This window comes from Orbicella faveolata, unplaced genomic scaffold, assembly GCF_042242905.1.
Source record: "Orbicella faveolata isolate gen_17 unplaced genomic scaffold, um_ofav_v1 contig_13, whole genome shotgun sequence".
Classification (NCBI taxonomy): domain Eukaryota; kingdom Metazoa; phylum Cnidaria; class Anthozoa; order Scleractinia; family Merulinidae; genus Orbicella; species Orbicella faveolata.
This window is the reverse complement of record NW_028301540.1, coordinates 2959304-2979911: the sequence shown is the minus strand read 5'-3', so window position 1 is coordinate 2979911 and position 20608 is coordinate 2959304. Positions and strand designations below refer to the sequence as shown.

Sequence of the window (20608 nt, the reverse complement as noted above, 5' to 3'; positions counted from 1 at the left end):
CGTTTTCGCTGCGCGCTGTTGTGGTCTATAAAAAGTCACGATGTCGACATATTAGTGTTCTGTTTGCTTCTATATTTGCGATTTAAACCTCGAAGTCATTGAAAAATTCCAAGCGAACAAAATTGCGCGGCTTGTCGTTTAATGCCCCCGTAGTGTACTTGTTTGTTTTACGTAGGCTGGCTAGGATATGTACAAAGAGTTATAACGCGTGCAGAACCATTGTACGACTCATTAAACCCTTTGTTTTGCGACTTTTTCGCTGCCGTTGTGGTTGGTATAAGGTCCCTGCTGTTGTGGTCTATAAAAAGTCACGATGTCGACATATTAGTATTCTGTTTACGTCTATATCTGCGATTTAAACCTCGAAGTCATTGAAAAATTCCAAGCGAACAAAACTGTGCGGCTTGTCGTTTTCCACACTGGAAAAGTCTGTACCATTCGCCAATGGAAATTTCGGGAAATTCCCACCGGAATTTTTGGTCGAATGGAAAGCGCCCTGACTCTCCATTCTCTGCTCTATAGCTATATAGGGGTTGACTGCGGGAGATGAGAAAGTGCAGGATAACTTGCACGCGCATGCTCAAAGCGAGCCAATCAGAGTGTGGTGTGTACGCGCGCGCATGGAGGCCGAACTCCTAACTCCGAAGCACTCTTCGAGAATTTAACCCAACCAGTCTAACCACACATGGCCAATTGATAACAAATAAATTTGCTGTCAGTTGTTTTCTATGGACGGCGTTGTATACGCGTGAAATACCAGTTATTTGAGCTCAAGAGAATAAGTAAGAACAAAGAACGACTTTTCACCGATTTCATCATGAAGTACGCTATCTGAAGGTACTGTAGTAGCTGATGATCACTGCATGCTGTTGGCTTTTAGCAGATAAGGGCTGCAATCATGGACAAAAGCAGTTGAGGCACTCCCCGAAAAAAAACCTGTTTCGTTGAACACGCGAGTTTTTCAGTCTCCAATTTCCACATTTCACCCCCTCTCCCTTTTTCAATGTTTTAACCACGTGACAGTGTCCACGGAGCGTATTTCAACATTGAAAAAGGGGATGGGGGATTTAACTATCGACAAAATTTTTTTTTCAATTACGGAAGGACGACGATAGAAAGCGCTTGGTTTGCTCAAACGTGTCAACACTTCTGTCCATGATTGTAGGTAAGATTTTTGACGTTTGTTCAGTTGTTTCTCCCTGTAATTGATATAGACGGTCACTAGGTGTGCGCGGTTCATAATGTTTTGTCATATATGTTTTTCCCCTGTTTTGGGGGAGAGAGGAAATGGCCGCGTCCTGAGCATGCGCATGCAAGTTAGCCTGAAATCTGCCGGGCTCATCTCTCATGAAGGGAGGGGAGGGAGAAATCAGGGACTGAACGACGTGGCCGAGTAAGTACATGAAAAACTAACTTGTTTTCCTTTTTTTAAACATAACAGTGCAGCCATGTTATTGCAAACACGTTGGTGTCACCCAGATCTTTAAAAAGTTATAAAACTTAATTTATCAAGTGGAAAAAAATAGTTCTCGGCTTAATTTACATCCAGATTTCTTCCCACTGTTGGGATGGATTGGATTCTCTACGGTTGCCAGCTTGACGAGTGTCGGGACGAAGAAAGTTCGTTCGAATAAGAAACGATGTTGTGTGACGGCCAATTAATAGATGCGAAGGAAGCTGTCTAGAGGGTGAGTGATTTTAGACTTGTATTCACGCAAACTCACTTCATAGAGCCTTCTAAGTAAACTTTTGAATTTGTTACCCATCCCGGCTCTTTGACCTCTTTTTTCTTTTTGGTTTTACTAGCACTTGTCTTTTAAAGGTTCATGCCCTTTATGTTGGTAGAATCATGCGATTGAAACTGTAACAATAATTTGAGCATTGTCAGGTCGATAGGCCCCAGGTTTCCTCTGGCGGGAAAGCTGTTATCGTGGTTTTGTTCAGGAAGCATAGCACTCAGTTTCCGTTGGTTGGCCGCTGTCCTTCGCAGGCTCAGCCTGACACTCTTCCTGTGAACGAGAGGGCTGTATGGTAGACAGATCCGGACCCGCAGCTGCCATTCTTTCACGTAATAATGATGAGTGCTAAAATATAACAAAACAGGCGAGGAAAATGAAGAAATCAGAACACCATATTCTAACACGAAAATAATTGTTTCGCAATGGTTTTAGTGGAACAAAGATCTAAAAGGCTTTTTGCTGTTTGTTTTTATATCTGAAAGCCTGAAGGACTCTGAAATAGGCTTTTATTTCGATGTTTTCACAACTAGTTTATCGTGGTCTTTTCTGCCATTTGTAATCAAGAATCTCGCTTTTATCTATTTATTTATTCATTTATTTATTTATTTTTCAACGTGTCTCTCTGTCCTGCTCAGTACCTGAATGCCCAGAGAAATTCAACTTCAAACATAAAAAATTTACTGTTGTGGATCACGTTTATTCAAACGAAACAGCAACCTTGATCCCAGGCTCTCTCTCCTGTGCCTCCTTTGTCGTTGAGGAGAGCTCCTCTTCTCAGCGACAAGGTAGGCAAAGAAGAGAGAGCCTGGAGATCAAACAGAGAACCGAATCGAAAATCGAATCGTCGAGGCTAACGAAACAAATTTGGCCATTTTACGTCATCAGAGACCTTTCGATTGTAGCACTCAATCACGTCCTTGTAGAATCTAATTTCGCAGAGGACGGCCAGGAAATGTACCAAGATGGAAAACGAACGTGCAAAGTTATTGAACTTGCTCGGTTGTTCTAAAGGTGGATAACACAATCCACCGACACGGATAAATCGCTATCCAGCAGATAGCCTGGTTTGCTTTGTTAACAATCATCCGCTAGATAGCGTTATCCAGCCTTTCAACAACTGGAGTCAGGGGCACGTTTTTCGAAGGTCCTGAAAAGTTTTCGCACCCGAAAAGCCGTAGCAAAACCTCAAACCTTATGATTACAGAGCTGTTCTTTTCGCATATTCTTAGTATAAGCAGAGGTTCCATTCCGTACAAGGAGTTTCAGGCGTATACACCATTCTGTCTTTAAAAAATACCGATCAACTTAAAATGGCTTTTCGGGACCGAAACGTTTCCGGGGCTTTCGAGAAACGGGCCCCTGGTCGTCTTTTGTTTGGCGACCTTTCTCGTTGCCTTTTTAGTTTTGTTATTTACCGGTTGACGGGTCTGTATGTCCCTCCACATGACGAGTTCCCTAGTAATATCAATTCCCTGGTTTGCAAGTTCAGCAAGTGGCAGTAACACATCACCGATGACCTTCTGTCTCGAGTACGCGTCATACCCCATGACGCAAAACTGCAATGTCCGCACTGTTAGTTCTTCATAGTCCATCTCAATCTCAAATGACCTGTGTCGACGGCGCCGGCGGCGAGACATCAAGCGTAACCGCTGTTTTGCCTTCTCCTGAAGAACAAAAATGATCAAATTCTTCTTTAAAAACGTTATTGGAGTTTTTTTTTTTAAAAAAGTTTTATACTGTACTGTAAATAGTTTGGACGGTTTTATTTTCGGACACTTTTTTATCCGCATTTAAAAATCGTGAAAAAGGACCCTCAGAAGCACAAAAAAAAAAAACAGCAAACAATATGAAGGTAAACAAAAAAATTGTTTAACCCAAGGAAGACCACTTTTAGTTGGATCACGAATGGCAAACCGTGAAAATTTGTTCCCTTCAAAATCTGCACTTTTTGTGACGAAGCTCTTTGAACTTTTACAACCATCTGCAAATACCAAGCACTGATGTAATTGAGGCCCTATTAGAGATTTTCGGGCATACGGGATATTTAGGTAAAAAAATTAACGGAATACAGGATCTTTGGGGGGAAAATAATAATACGGGATATCGAGTAGAAAAATCGTTAGTTTTTGCAATAAGCCCTTTGCACGAGCCGGTCACATGGTACGGAATTAATTATGCTGGGACGCAAGTTACACAGTGGGACTTTCAAAACAAAGGAAAGTCGGGCTGGACTGGTACGAGTTCCTTTGTTTGGAAGTCCCACTGTATAACTTGCGTCCCAGCATAATTAATTCCGTACCATGTGATCGGATCGTGCAAAGAGCCTATTGAATTAATGGGATGTGGAATTCTCAGATCCCTCTAATGGGATATCCACAATTCACCCCTCTCTAACCTGCTGAGTAAGTTGAACGTTGGCAAACAGGAACACCGAGGAATCATCTTCGACGAACTCCGCTTCCAGACTGCCCTCATAAAGGTTCTCTGTCTCCAGCAGTTGAATTTCCAGGAAGCCGCTGTTAATAATATATACTGGATCATTAGATAATGCAAATCAATAGTTTTCATTGGCTTATCCATCATGCATGAGCCATTATACCATGTTCTACAAATGTGGTAAGTGTGCGGGTAATTTGGGCGTTTTTATTTTTATTTTAGTTTAGTTTTCCATATTTTGCGTACGTTTTTTAATAAAACACTTATTCCACTCGCGCTTGTTGGATATTAGATGATTATCGCGAACTCGGCGCTGTATGCGCCTCATTGGCTATCTACCATCTCATATCCAACACACACTCGTTAAATATTGAGTAACCAAAGGAAATCACTTCAGTTAAGTGGAAAAAGAGAAGTTAGCCAATCAGATCGCAAACTTTGAAGCACACGCGGAAAGCGCGGGAAAACACGGCGGGAAAGCGCGGGAAGCCGTGACATTCGGCAGGCGCGGGAAAGTCATGCGAATCAAATCACGATCGATAACAATAAAGAAAGAACGCAACAACTTACCTAGCTTTGTGATACTGAACTGAAAACTTGAGCTTTGGGATTTGATCTTGATCCTACAAAAAAAAGTGGGATTGTCGTAAACTCTACCGCGTTACTGAACACTGATGAAGAAATCATAACGTCATTTGATTCATTCCTTAGTACTATGTTGCTGCCACAATATTTTCTCGATTGCACCTGACTGGTATACTAATTACGCACCACTTTGCCACCTCGTGGTTTTGGTGTAGAAAAGGTGATTGGCATCGCGAGGTGTGGCGAGGGCTGTATCTCAATGTCGATAAGTTCTCCTACTCTGCCGGGAACCCAAAATGGAGTGCTCTCAATCACAGGAATACCACTCTGCCTTAGCTCAGCTGAAGTCGGTTCTCGGCGACGCTTTTTCCGAAATCGTCCCAGGAGTCTCCTCCAGATGAGGACACTAGATGCTAAGCCACTCAACAGTAAGAACAGCACTATAAAAGGGATGACATAAGCGACCGCCGTAGTCGTCATCCGGACAGGAGACTGGTAGCTACGGTGCTGCCTTGGCCTTAGAAATGTGAGAATCTAGTGGCAACAAAATAACAGGGAATTTTAAATAACCCTACGTTCGAATACAAGGATTGGCGCGAAATGTGGTGACCGAAAGAATTAGCACTGTGTTTGAAAAGTCGCAGTAGTACTCCATCTCGCAATTGTAATCGGATCAAAACTTTCTTCCACATTACGCCGGTGAAAATTGAAAACGGAAGTTTCACTCTGAAAACGCATCAAATGTTTTCCGTCCACACTTGGCTGGAGAAATTTGAAAACGCAATAATAACCGTTCATTTTGGATTTGTGTTTGAGAAAACCTCGGGCAGTGAAATCGCATGATTATCGTGGTGTCACCTTTTTCGAAAAGCTCCGTTTTCAATTTTTTCCGTTCACACTAAGGCGCGTGGCAAGCGTTTTCAACTGAATTCCTCCGGTTTGAAGAGCGTTTTCGGAAAAGCTCCGTTTCCGTGACGGAATAGTGTGGACGGTAGTCTTAACCGCGCGTAGAAATTAAGCTACGTTTTCACATTTCTTCGGCGTAGTGTGAACGGAGCCTTAGTGTGGACGGGACCTAAATGGCACGAACGACGAAACCTCGTTCCCAGCGTCCTTTCTCTTCCTCTCTCGAGAGGACCTTGGGAACGAGATCGCGAATGGCAATGGTCAAGTGAAACGAAGTCCGTTTGTCATGAAATAAGAAGCATGTAACAGGGGTAAAGGAGGGGGGTTTCGCGAGGAAAAATGTGAACACCAATAGAGGAAATTCATATTAAAACGCAATATGCAAAGAAACCTTACATCAGCAACTTTAGACCACGCACGGACGTCAAATTATTGGCCAAGTCCAGTTTTAATCATATCACGAGTAACCTTTTGTCAATCACAAGCTTTGCGCATTCAAGCACAATTGCAACGCATGTAAATAAAGCCACAAAGCGTTAAAAGTTGAAAAAGATTATTTTCTACATAAGCAGCTACAGTGGACTTTTTAAAAACATTTTTGGGCAGAATTAATCTCATGCATCCCTGGCAACATCAGTTCTGAATTTAAGAATTATCGAGAAATAATTGTGTGTAGTTTCTTATTTCTTCAGGTTGTAGGGAGAGGAGAAGCGTCCCCTAGTTCAGTAACGAAAACTGTACGTGGTTTTAAGCAAAAAAATAAGCGCAAATTTAAAATATCATTTATCGCGACAAGCAATTCGATGGCGTACAATGCAACCACTTGCGGCAAATGCTTTCGCAAAGGCCAAATAATACAGAAAACAATTGTTATACAAAACACTTCTCACTAACCTGTGATTTCCAATAAAAGAATTTCACGGCCGACACCAGAAAAATTCCATCATCGAAAGGTGAAATTCTACAGAGAGTTATTTGTCCAACAACGTGGTCATCTACACAGGAATGAAGTTTTTACAAGTTTGCACGTGTACATCTGACGTGCGCGCAAATCTCATTGGTTAAATTATGCGTGAGTGTTTTGCGCCAATTGCAGTTTTACACAATGATCCTAATTCGACCTAATTCAGTCCCTTATAATTAGACACCAGGTTTTTCGTTGGATCGCATCATTTTATTTAACAAAAATAACAGAACTTCGATAATTGTTCACAACTCAAGCGCGTTTTACGCGCGAAATATTTTGAGTCCACACGTACCGGGATATTTCTTAAAACGGAGATTTTTTTCTCCGTTTTCAAAAAAAAAAAAAATACGCGTCCACCGTTGGAATGTTTTCGCCCGTCCACACGAAAAGGCTACAACGATGGAAATACGATAGCGACTTTATATTTATAAAGCTTGCGCGTTGCTAGCAATTTGGTCAACAAAGTTATCCCACGTGCACATGTTTGTCCTGGCGTGACCCAGAACTTATCTACGTGGTGTAGCAGGCCTTCTGGTCAATCGTTTTATAGCCCTTGTTCTCCACTCTGGAGAGCATTTTTCTCAAAAATTTATGTTTACGGTGCTCGAAAACGCCGTTTACGTGTGGAGGGAAGGCTAAAACGGAGAAAGAAATCTCCGTCTTCAAAATATCCGGATACATGTGGATGCGGCTTAAATTTTTTCTCTAACAATTATACAATTTATGATTGTGTCCCTTTTCAATCTATTTTTGGTGTATTTGTGTGAAAATATCTACAACTTGATATTATGATGTATCGTAAGTTAAAAAGCGATTTTCCCGTGGCTTGCAGAAACAATCATGGTTTCATTTTTGGCTCTTATAAAGACTCTGCACTGTGCAGAACGAAATACCCACTGGTACTGCCTGAGACTTTAAATCCTTAATTCCTTTCATGCAAACTTTGCTAAAACAAAGGCTAACCAACAACTCTCAAATAGTGCTCTTATAACAAAAATAAATTTTTACTAATTAGCTATGGTTCGAAAAGACGCAATGTGCTCTGACGTGACAGAACAAAAGTCTTTTCCGGCCAATCGGGTGCACTCGACTTGCAGCCGCGGCCGATGACAGGAGTTTCCGGCGCTTTTGCCTGTTATTCGTCACTTGAATTCTGATTGGCTTATTGCACAAAGGCAGGCCTGACGACAGGCTCATTTCTTTAATTTCACGTTCAAGATAGTCGCTGGAAAATCGCTTTCGTATATACATATATAAGGTAAACCTGCACCTAGATATCTGACAGAAAAAAACCTGAAAACAAGCAGGATATTACAAATATACATGTATTTACATTGTGGTGTAGTCGTCCCTGAACTGAGTAGAACCAGAACGTTTCCGCAAAACCACAGTGATAATAGTCAAATTCTCTCAAACAGACTCCCTCACTTGCGTGCTACTGGGTCCATATATTTCTACTTTATTGATGTTGGAACACTCTCTGAGTTATTTTGTAGTCGTTTAAAGATTCAGCCACGCGCACAAATAAAAATGTTTCACGTGAAAGATAAACAGACCTCAATAGACGCTGGCCGTTGATTTTCTCCGAGGCCTAGAAATATAGACACACAGAGATACCTCTCTTAAAATGTTAAATCCATGTGTACCCAATTCTGCCAAAAGAACGCTGACCTCGCCAACAGGCTTGTATCGAGACATGCAGTCATAGTCAAGGATTTGAAACAGCAGCTTCTGTTGTTGCAGTTCTTGATACTCGATGTCAAATTCGTAAGCCTCGTTAAACAGTGGATTCGAGCTTTCTCGGTGCACTTTTGAAATGTAAACTCGTTTGCGGCTTGGCACGAGTTGAGTTTTGACAAACACGTCCAGGAACTCCTCGTCATCTTTTGGCGGTAGGTCCTGGGCACTGATCAGCTTAACTAGCAGCACAGATCTAGGAGGATAACAAGTAGTAAAAATCGCTTTACATTGTCCATGGTCTTTAAGAACTCACACCACGTTACAGAAAGCTATGGCTAAAAGAAATTACACATTTTAGAACGGTTACTTGTAGACTACGAGTAGTCCCTCTTTCGCTCAGTCCGTCGAGAGTGACTATCAATAAACTTCGAGGAAAAAACGGCCGCGCGAAATCCTGGGGCGCGGAAATTTTTTGGGGGCTGTTTTCAGTCTTTTGCGTCACGCAAGACGGACCAAGCAAAAGAGAGACCACTCGTAGTCTGGGTTACTTGTAAACTATTACTTTCAAGGGTGATCCGACCTTAATTTCAAACCAGCCTCTCGTCAGTTTAATATGATGTTGTTCATATTTACTCCATTTTCACCCTTACCACCCTTAATTATTCATCTTCACTTTGTAATATAATCCTGTCATTTGTCTAGTACTGTTCTACAAAATCAAACCATTACTGTCGGGTTTCTTGTTTTCTAGCTATGATTTCTGTCTCCGTTTTCGAGTTAGTTCATATATAAGTGTAATCCATGCCCATCTTTGCTATCGTTAGTAATGCTCACTTTGCAGTTTGTTCTAGTCTATTGTCCAGTACTGTTCTACAAAAGCAAGCCAGTATTGATGGATTTTCTATGCCTAGATGTGTTTGTAGCATCTCCACATCACGCTAAAACATACGTTTTTTGATGTGGTTTATTTTTCTAAATTAAGAAAATATTCCGTACTTTTCTCACCAACTGCAGTCGTTCCATTATCGCAACAACAATGAAATCAACTTACGACTTGGATGCATACTGGTAGTGATAATGAAGTGTGAAAGTTAATCGGCCCCTTCCACCTTGTTCCTGGTGCAAATCAAACAAAAGAACTCAACACAAACTTCACCTTTTTAACTCTGATATAAATTTTAAGCAGTAATATAATGTGGTTAGGATCTGTAAATTTTATCTTTGTCTGCAAAGAGAAACAATGTCAAATAACTCTATCGCCTTAAATGAACGATAGCCTCAGTATTCAATTTTTTTCTTTGAAATGTTCTCGGTTAGTCCGTTAATAAAAAATCTTAATAAAAAACAAATAGTAAATACGCGGTTTGGCGAAAAAAAAATTCCTGTTTCCTTAACAGTGGTCTAAAAATCTGCTTAACGGGAAGCCACGATCCATCTAAGTCCGGAGAATCCATTTCGCGCTCGTCCTTGGATCACGCGAGGAAGAAGCAGCTTTACGTCAACGAATCGCGGTTATAGAACAGCTTACAAACCTTGTGTTGTTCCGGAACTGCAGGTTGAACCATTGTAGCCTGCATCATAGGCAAGCTTGTCTTCTTTTTCGGAAGCCACAAACTTTTTATCTCTCTTCGTTTCTCTTTCTTTTTTATTTTAGCCAGTTTTTCCTCTCTGTCTTTCGACGCAGCCCTCTCTCTTGCTGGCGAGTATAGTCTCCTTTTAGATTGTCCAGGACTGTCTGATGTAAGTATTATTCTCGGAGGACACAATCCTGTTGTTTCCGCGTCGCTGTTGTTTCGTCCTGCGTTTTTCTTGAAGATTCGTAACGCTAAATAGGCGAGGACCGCGAAGACACACCCACCCGCTATAACGGACGCAGCCACCACATATCCTTGCATTTTTCAGCTGAAAGAAATATTGTAAAACAACGTCTCAGCACGTTAGGGATCAATTTTAAGGCCTGATTATTCAAACTCAAATACGAATGAAATCTCCTTGTCTCTGCTTCCCTGACGTCTTGTTTACTAAGCACAGTTCTCGAACGAAACCTGACCACTGAAGATGAAAGAGCCAGCTGTCATCGTTACTTGGGTAGCACGGTTGCTAGGTAACTTGCTGTAGTCGAAACCCACAGAGGTTTGTTCAAGTTAACAATTTTTTGAGACAATATACTTGAACGCTTCACTACAAAACAAGGTTTTGCTCCAAAGTTAGTAAATGCATTTCAAACTATGATTTAGTCCAGTGAATTCGTACCTGGTTAGGCGGTATCACAACGCCACTGACCAACCCAATCACATACAAGGGAATTTAAGAAAACTACAACAGCAACGGCAACGGCGGGGAACGTCACTAAACAAAAAGTTGAGTGAGCAAAACAATAGCTGTGCACGTGCGTTATAAAGCTGTGTACATTTCTTGGCTGTCCTTTGCAAAACAAGAATGTAAAATGACCAAGTTTAAGCTCCCTAACAACGTGAAGTGACCAAATTCTGCGTTGCCTGGAGAACGTAAACCACGACGAAAAAAAATTAAAATTTATATTTCAAATCTAACACTGTGTTCCATGTTCAGTTTTGAGATAGTTTTGACAGAGAGAAACAAACTTAATAGAGAGATTCGTAGGTAAAATATAAATTAATTTTTTTACACGACGTTATCTTCGGCGTCACCGTCGTAGTTACTTAAACTCTCTAAAATCACTGTTACATTCTGTGAATCTGAATAAAAGTGGACCGTATCTTTATTTCTCGATTAGATATCGCTTATTACCCTACAACAATTGAGTTATAAGAGAAGGAACCTGGAGAACATGTTTAAAAATGCCAAGAAAACTAGGGAAGTGATAAATCATACAGAAATTCGTCGCAATTACCTTCCAACGAAATTTAAGCTTTGAGCTTCATTTTTAGGTTTCAACTCATTTTAAAATGTAAGTTTAATTTGCGTACAACTGATCAAACAGAAGACGTGGCAAGCAAATGCAGTTTCCTGTATAAAAGAGCATTTATATTAATTCAGTCGTTGAAATCGATTGAATATGCCATTTTGAGGATAGACTGAAAAGAACTTACACCGGCCCTACTGTACTAAGTTCAAATTACTTTAGCGGCGGCTCAGTCGAGAATTCTGCTCTGAAATTAATTGTCATTGAGAGTGGAGAATGGAAAGGGGTGTGAATTTAAAATGTTATGGCACTCTTAGCATTGTAAAAGAGTAACTGATTGTCGGTTGTACAAAAACTAACCTTGCTCACAACATTTTGTTTTCAAGCCACTTCAGCGAAGATCTCTCAGGGAACAGACAACAAACCTTGCTATTTCTATTAGCTTCTAATAGAGGCAATTTAATTGCAGCTAAGTCAATACTACTATACATATTTATTGGTTCAATGTGAATCAGTTAACAATTTATAATTCGAGGAAAAGGTTGTTGTTATTATAATTTATAATTCCCACTCAGTGTATTGTTTAACTGAGCAAGTGCTATCGTTCAGTTTCAAATGAGGGGAGACAAAGCTAAAATTCTTGAAGTCTTGTTCTCTCAGAGACTTTTGAGGAGTTAGATAAATTTCGCTGAACTCAGTCACTTCTCGAACGAACTCAGAATGCAGACAGCTTACACATGCAAATTTCTCATTACTTTTATTGCATTGCCAATTCAAATTTAGCTAAAACAATACGGTTAGTAGGTAATTTTCGATTCAAATGTAATTAACTTTTAACACCTTGTATGTATTTGATTTCAAGGCAAAAGTTAAAACTATATTCAACATGTCGCATTGATAGAGACAAGACTATTTTGTCCAGTGAAAAAAATTACTCTTCAAACGTTCAATGTTTATCACATACAACAATTCTTGCTATTTGGAATGTATTTTCAATTCAACTGTACCCAATAGTGCAAGAAAAAAAATCATTATTGATTCAGTGGAAATCAACTTTTCAGTCGTGTTCTTAAAGATACAAAAGTTCCAACCTAAAAATGCATTTGACGCATAAAGATAATCGTCCTACTTAAGCAAGGTAATAAATAAAGGTTTTCTCGCACGTTATCTTGCAATTTGTATCCGTCAGATTAGAAGGGAGAGTGTATCTAAACTAACAACACTGTGAAGCCGGCGCCGAACTACTCTCTTGTAATAAAATTTAATACAGGTACGACATAACCCAAATCGATTATAAATTAAAGAGATGCTTAAATTTGAAGAAAATCTTCAGTAGGTTCTGCGACTAAGAAGGTGCCGCATTGCTAAAAACTGATTATTTGCCGCCCAATAAATACCGCCACATCATTGCTGCACAAAACCAAATTGCCGAACGAACTGATTGATCTGTTTTGCCGCTCAGGTTTTCTGCAGCAGTTAATTCATCGTGTTTCAAACCACACCACTGAAGCAGCGTTTGGTCGGACCCGGGAAAAAACTTATTACTGATTCAAAGCAAATTAACTTTTAGTACTTTTTCTTTGTGGTCAATTTATTAAGGTATAAAAGTGGGAACACTTACAGCGAAATTATAAACGCTAATTAAACATGTTTTGAACCCCGACTAGCTTCACTTCATCTTTCAAACTGATCATCGCTGTAAAGACATGTTGGTCTGAATTTACAAGATTCCTTCGCGGAGTAACAAGAACAATTTGTGTGTGCGTTTCTTCTTTGTTAAAAAGTCAAAGATTTTTTAGATAAAGAGAAGTCATCAGAATTTGGGGCACTGTACAATTAAAAACATTTTAAGCCCGAACGGTTTTGCTTACATTCGGAGATTAATCTCGATATGTGGTCATTTTGACATGAAAGCGAATTTTATTCACAATATCAAAATAAATGACAACTAAAAACAGAATTGAGGCGCTTCATAAATACAGACATGCAATTCTGCGACTAGGTAACATCGGATTTCACATTTTTTGGTGCTATAAAAAATACTCGGACCAAAACTAGAACTTTATTACACATAAGGAGCGCACGAACTGCCAACTTTTTTTTTGCGTAGAGAGTTCTTTTTTTGTTACATTGCTATTCAATTTTGAAATTCAACGCACCGACCCCAGTGAAAAATAAAAATATTACACAGCCCTTATTTACATTGCAAGAAACTCGATTTCCAAGCTCGGAGAACATCTAAACGATATGGTACATCAGATTTGAGTCGAATTCCGTCGGATTAAAGCGCTATCGTCACTCAGTCATTTTCTCCAGCCTTAAACATCGGCTACATGTATTCCCCTTTATAAAAAAAATATGGCCTTTTTAAAACTTACTAAAATACTATTTTAAGGCGAGAGTTCTCCTTATTGAGATCATATTACTTACTGCAAACTATAACGCAAAATGATACAAAAACCATTGAATATAATTGAGGTTAAAAGCGAAACCAAAAACTGCTACACTTACAACTCCTTAGACAGCGGAAAAGAATATCTTCAATCTGTTAGCGACTAGCTTGGTCTAGCTTCTGGCGATTTCATCTTTCCTTTGAATTTTCCTTGAGCGGAAACAAACTCCATTCATTTTAAAAAGAAGTATTTTTGTTGATTATCTTTCCACAAGTTTTCAAAGCGTTCTTATTGACAACTCCTTTTTCGAGAAATTTCGGAGGGTAAATTATTTAATTATATCATATTGATTTAATTCTGTTCTAGGCCTTGCTGGGCTATTACGCAAAGTAGCCCAATGTTAAATAATTTACCAGAACCACTTTGCTTAACAATTTCACGATCAAACTTGAAGTGCGAATTTCCCTTTTAAGAACACAGTGACACCTCAAACAATTATGATGATGCAAGAGCAATAGTCCAGTACCTTACTCTCTCTTCCCCACTCCCCGCTCTATATAGGTGCTGAAGAGGGAAAGTTTAGGAACAAGAGTGGACTACAGGAGTGAACTACAGGAATGGACTAAACGACTGGACTACAGGACTGGACCACAGGACTGGACCACAGGACTGGACTACGGGACTGGACTACAGGAGAGCATGATAATCCTTCTGGCAAGGAGAGGTCAGATATTGACATGATATTCAATTTCTTTGAAACTATACACGTCATAAAAGTCCCAGTGTAGTACCTAGGACCTCCCTTCCTCGATTTGGCGGATTTTTTGAACGTCATAGAATGACATGCAACGCTAACTGCTGACGTACAACCTGCTTCCAGGCCCTTTTACTGTAAGGGCCTGAATTATTAAGCGAGCGAGAGCGCTCATTTAAGGTTACACAATACCTTGAGAGGGTTACTTTTGTCGCTATAAAATTGAACATTTCCGAAAAAATGGAAGTAAAATCTTAAGCCGCGCCCGAGTTATTTAGAAAAAAGGTTTTTTTTTTAAAAAAAGGTAATAAAACAGTTAGGTGTCATAATCCTCGTAGCGCGTCAACTTGGGAATGAGATTGATGCGGAATGGAAATTGAAGACGAACTCTGCTTGGAAAACGTACTGCGCAGCTTTCTCAACATCCCTAGCCTTACTTTCGGGCTCAGGTTAATATGCAAGCTGCAATAGTGGAAAGAACAGCGGACTGTAATAAGGTACGCGAGGATGTCGCTCGGTTGATTTAGTTACACGTGGGCAAGCATGAATTTTTTTTTGTACTTCACTGTTAAGAAAAGAAGGCTCCCCCTGCCTGCTGAGAGGCTCCCTTGCTTATATATTCAGTAGGTTGCTTATATTGATGCAATATGTAAAGAGTGTTTGTGGAAAAAGTGTCTTTGCACCGAAATTTATTGTATACCGCGGAAAAAGAAAAGGGTTCGGAAACCGTCTTTAGGTTAATTTTGTCCAAAAAAAATTATTCCCCGCGAAAACAATACACCAGCTTTCCATTAGTGACGTTAAAATGTTGCTGCTTACCAGAAAAATTGGAAAAGCATATAAAGTTCGTAACTTATTTTTGTTTACACGGTCAACGAAATTCCCGCCATTTTTTCAAAACATGGAGCCTGGCGCGTGGCCAAAACTCGCTGTACTATTCGTAGATTGGTGACGAAATTGGACAAAAAAAAAACTAGAATGCATACACAGCTGAACTAATGTAAAAGCAAGTTCACCCTTGAAATCTTTAAGTAAAGCAGAACAAAAACAGGAAGTTTTAAAGCAACTTTGCGAACACGGAAAAATGTTGCTGCGAACGCAGCACGGAGGAAATTTTCGGTTCCTTTCGCAGTTCTTTTCCATTTATATTTAAGTCATTTTTCAGTTCGGAGTTTCAATTCTTCTTGCTGATTTTTCTATATTTGTTTTCATTTCAGTTCGGAGAATTTGGAGATCTATCAAGAAGATTGATTATCTTTATTCGCGCTGATTATATGTAAACAGACACAAACTGTCTCAAGTAAAAGCATCAAGTGTAATCCAACTGGAACAACCTTCGCCCACAAACCATTCTCCACTTCAGAAAAACAGAGAAAAATAATCCCACTGCTTAATTTCTCAAACTATTTTATTTCGAAATTTTCACTAGTTATTAATACTACCTATTTTGTTTTTGTGGCATAACGCCAGCTGCTGCAAAAGGCCTAGGTAAAATGAAAACAGCTCCACGATGAAATTATTTGAGCATACGTGGTAATCATGTTGAGCGGTTTAAAACTTATTCCCTCGTTAAGAAGAGGAAAAAACTGCGCTTTTAATTAGATCGAAGTTTGAGTGAAGAATTAAAAGAAAAAAAAAGCAAGAATCAAGAACTCAGTAAGGAGCCCTGCAAACAAGTCAAACCCCACAGCATTTAAAAATTCCTTATTTACATGACTTAGTAAACACAATTCTCAGCATTTTAATTAATCCTAAGTGTGAAACCGTTTTGTTTCATTACTTTTAAATATTATTTCACTTTGTGTTAATTCAAACGTTTCTGAAATAGAGGGCGACTAAAACATCTATTAACCACGTTCAAAATAATCATGAGTGGAAAAAACCCGTCGCTGCTCAATTTACTCACCTGATTAATAGACAACTGTCTAGGATTTCAAAATTCCGCTTTCGATCTTCAAAATTTAGTTTCTCCGGCTTGGTTTGAGGTGAAAAGAACAAGATTTCTAGGTTTGATTCCACATCTGTTGGGAATAGAAACAATATATGTTGAATTGTCAGAAGTGTTGTTATTCCTAAAAATACAAGTGTATTTACATAAATGAGCTTTAAAAAAATTAATAAAGCCGTTGAAAATTACAAGCCTCACTAAGTCATACAAAACCTGTACGAAATGCGAGGTGCCGCGATTTTTTTTACTCCACCCCAAAGCTACGGAGAGATCTAGACACGGGTAGAAATCACATGACAGTGCATACGATAGCAAGATATTTTCAAAGCAAAATAATATCAACCTCATACCAAAGCTGTTTCAATTCCGTCACATACAACAGCCTGATAATTTGACTTACCAATTCTCGCAAGAGAATAAACCATTTTGAAGACATCTCTACCACAACTTTCTTATTCTCTTGCAATCATTTCAACTTCACATGGCGAATCTAAGTGACGTTTTCCACAGTGGATATCAGCTGGATTTTCAAACTTCCCGTTATTTTGCGATTTATACTAATGGGCCAACGGCTTCAAGACATGTTGACATTATTAGGCTAATTTGAATTGCAAAATAGTAACGTTTTCCCTAAGTTCGCTTGATTTGAACAAAGCGTAACGTAAACACCAATAAGATTACGCACGCAGCGCGTGTTCTAACCCGTCGGTCTTGCCAGAATGCGGAAAAATCACGAAGTCCTAGAAAATTCGTCCAGGGCAAGCAATTCGCTAAGAGAGGGATAAAAAACTTAAGTGAAACTACACTGATCGAAAAGAAACTGCTTTTTCAGAGAGAAAGCACAACTAATATTAATTAGGTTAGGCGAATGCAGTATAAATTAAGTGAAGTAAGATTAGCAAACAGCATTACGCAACACTGAAATTAAATTTTTGGCCTCCGGGTAAGATTTTTCATTAAAACGACGTATTCAATTTGAACTGAAAATAGAACTTCATATGAACAAAAGTTACCAAGTGACTAGAGAATGATAAGTCGATATTTAAATATTGTATTAGCGATTAAATATGTTATTCTATAGAAAACTCAACAATATAACTAAGATATCGGTTCGCAAGAACTAAGGCTGCGGGAGAGAATAATAAATAACAAAATAAGTCCAGAATAATTTTAACGGACAGTAGATAAACCGTTAAAAAGTTGATGCGACACTAATTTGTGAATGATAGTTTTTGGTGTTTTAATTCATATAAAGCCACAGCTATTTTGTAAATAGCGCTATTTGAACATAAAGCGAAAAATATCAAGATCTAAGATGAAACCAGAATTACGTCTTACATAAGGTACTGTTCACCTCAAATAAAATACCGCTGGTGCCTTATCCAACGGCAACAAGAACGCCATCAAAAGGTTTAATTGATGAGCAGAACGCTAGCTGTGCACGTGCGTTATAAACCTTTGCACATTTTTTTGCCGTCCTCTGCAAAACAACAACGTGAAATGACTAAGTTCTGCGTATTTTGGATAACGCAAACGGGGGCGGCTAATTTTTCGTCTTTTCATTTGGAATTAAACGCTGTTAAATTAATCAAGCTCTCTATTGTTTGGGAAAACGACGAAATGTGACATGTTTTTTAGAATCGAGAGACGTAGATCACCCTCCTTTCAGATATTGGAGGGTTTTTTTGTAGCACCACAAGGACTCGCTCGTCTTTTCACCTCATTTCCAATTATATCGGACAGAGGAAAGAAAATCTTAAGTTGGATAATCTCTTGATGAACCACGGAATTTTCAGAACCTACCGGCATTAAAACAAGCTACAACGAAATTAAGGCAGTCAGAAAGAATGTTACCCGTGAGCTTTTTGGAAGACGTGCAACCAATGGCGGGAAATTGTGCTCAAGGTATTGACGGTAATTACCGATCTGTTACATGTACACTAGTATAGGTAATCACATAAATGCGAGTAGAATTAAAGATTTACCCCACGAGTGATATTCAAAAATTCTCTCAAAATTGCGCGAGCTTTTAGGCAAGTGCAATTTGAAAGATTTTCAAATATCACGAGTAGTGGAAATCATAAATTGCTCGTCTAGCTTTTTTCAAATAATAACTCGTTTATTATACGACCGAGAAAATGTCGAATGCGCGCGCTTTTATTTGCACTGCATAGCAAATAAAAAGTTAGCTATAGATTTGCCTGCTTTCAGCCAATAACAATGAAGTAATTTTCTCGGTCATATAAATAACAGCGCTTTCAGTGGAAAATTATCTCGATATATTTACATTTTAACCTGCCAGCAAAGCTAAGGGAAATAACAGGGTGATGAGGTTGTTAGAGAAATCAGCAATTTGTTTTGTTTTATTCCACGAGTCTCTAGGCCAAAGTAGAATCTTGCCATTTTTAGATTGGCCTATTTAATAAGCCCCCAATTTAACACACCAACCCTCTTTTCCACCCAACCCAACACTACATTGGTCGGCCTCCGCAGTAATTGAAAGGCTGTTTAACCATACAGTACGAGCAGAGTCGGCCTTCGATTTCGAAGGAGACGCTGCTCGCAAATAGTAGAACCATGTCCAGCCTCAATAACCACCAATATGTTCTCTGTAAGACGTTCTCTTAGTGTCACAAGGGTCGTAGGAGTGCCGGCACGCTTTAAGCAAGGTGTTCGAGTTGGGATAAACGCACAGGCGCTTTCTGTTTGTGTTCTTTCTGCCCCAGCCACTCCTCCATAGTATTGTTGAGTGGATTGCAAACTCGGTCTATCATCTTGAACGGTTACTACACCTTTAACAATTTAGCTGAGAACGCATCAACTAATCGCTATCGCCACGAAAAAGAAAACGTGACTGTCACTAACTCCACACGAAACTTGATCGTAGAGAAAATAATAACCGTGTGTGTTCGTTTTCTCCGAAATAAAGTAAAATATTTTATCGCGTGCGGTCAGGACCTAATAAAAAACAAATGATATAGTAATTCTCGCTCATATCCACCTTCGTCTGGCATTTAGCCCATTCCAGTGGTCATTTAGGGATGTCAATGGTGATAAGAACGAGGGAATGCACTTCGCCTTTTCCATGTTTTCTTTCTAAGCAATCTAAACGCGCGCACAGAAAATATTAATTAATTCACTTTACGTTGTGATTCTTCGCGTGTAGCAAGTACTGAAACAACGCAGTTCTGCTATAATTTAGATAACATACTGAGAAATGACATTGAAGTAAAAGCAAGGCTATAATGTAGGCAAAATTCTGTAAATAGCAAATGAGTCAAAGAGTGAGAATTGTATCGCCAATGTATCGTCGACTGCTTTTTGCGCCATTGCAAAGATACCCAGTAAAAAATGATAACTATTCGTTAAATATGTAATGTTCAAATCGATGTGTTTTATATTTTAGGATGACTAAGGTAGATTTGTTTCAAAACGTAAAGAAATTAAACAATACAAATCTTTCCATCATGCTTTACGAAAGCAGTTTCCGCTGTTGTTTCGACTGAATCATACCGCACGAGTTTCATCCGCATTAAACTTTAAGTTAGAGGAAATGTCGACAGTACCTTGAAATGTTGAAATCTTCTAGTTGTTCTAAGGCAAATAACCAGAACACAGGGCACAAAATTCAAAACTACTTTTAAGATTGCCGTCGTCCTGTAAACGAGTGAAATACGAGAATGGTGCGTCTGTGTCAGATTACGATTACTGTGGGATGATGTGACGTGTATTATGTAAAATCAAAACATTGGGAATTGGCATGTTTTTGTTTCTATATCTGGAAAGGGCGCAGCGCGAAAAAAAGGGGTACGCCAACTTTCGCGCTGCGTGCCTCAACTAACTGAACGCCTGGAAGAGGCTTTAGCTAGTGATCATGAGAATACATCAGTGCCCAGAAGTTCTGAAAAATGACACCTTACACTGAAGCTGATCGACACACACTAGAGAGTGTTTTTCTTTTTTTTTAATGAAATCGGCTTGAACATTGATTAGCTGAGCTTTTTAGTTATGAAAGGGAGCTGGTAAACCTTTAATTTTTCAAAAAATCATTTGAAATAAATGTATATATATAAATTACTAAATGGAGTAAATAAAGTGTGTTGTTTAAGAATGTCAAAGGGGTCAAGGAAATAAGCCTTTTCGAAGAAAAATAAGGTAACATTACTGTACTGAATAGCAAATTGTCAACCAATAGGACGAAGGCGGAAAGGAAAATTCTTTATACCGCTTTTTGGGTAGTTAGAGGTTTTCAGAAAATTGCATCCCTCTGCCGTGGCCTCTTGAACAGTTCCCTTTCTCACTAAACCTTTCTCTTT

General features: G+C 39.2%; 2 protein-coding genes across 5 annotated transcripts; both read right to left on the bottom strand.

Moving 5' to 3' along the window:
* Positions 1 to 1269: 1269 nt before the first annotated feature.
* Positions 1270 to 5526, bottom strand: LOC110053938 (uncharacterized). Its single transcript, XM_020760254.2, has 5 exons — positions 4947 to 5526; positions 4746 to 4798; positions 4135 to 4255; positions 3155 to 3403; positions 1270 to 2084 (listed from the first exon to the last, which is right to left on the bottom strand). Exons 1-5 carry the CDS (start codon positions 5238 to 5240, stop codon positions 1941 to 1943), a joined length of 861 nt encoding a protein of 286 aa, XP_020615913.2. The 5' UTR covers positions 5241 to 5526; the 3' UTR covers positions 1270 to 1940.
* A 1292-nt stretch (positions 5527 to 6818) lies between these two features.
* On the bottom strand, positions 6819 to 19990 carry LOC110053881 (uncharacterized). Of its 4 annotated transcripts, none has more exons than XM_020760191.2 (5): positions 19859 to 19990; positions 16251 to 16365; positions 9846 to 10215; positions 9365 to 9429; positions 6819 to 8566 (listed from the first exon to the last, which is right to left on the bottom strand). In XM_020760191.2, exons 3-5 carry the CDS (start codon positions 10206 to 10208, stop codon positions 8191 to 8193), a joined length of 804 nt encoding a protein of 267 aa, XP_020615850.2. In that variant the 5' UTR covers positions 10209 to 10215; positions 16251 to 16365; positions 19859 to 19990; the 3' UTR covers positions 6819 to 8190. The 4 variants fall into 4 exon arrangements, with proteins under 4 accessions (XP_020615850.2, XP_020615851.2, XP_089140188.1 ...); XM_020760192.2 differs by lacking the exon at positions 19859 to 19990 and adding an exon at positions 16693 to 16887; XM_089284062.1 differs by lacking the exon at positions 19859 to 19990 and adding an exon at positions 16506 to 16530.
* Between the last annotated feature and the right edge of the window lie 618 nt (positions 19991 to 20608).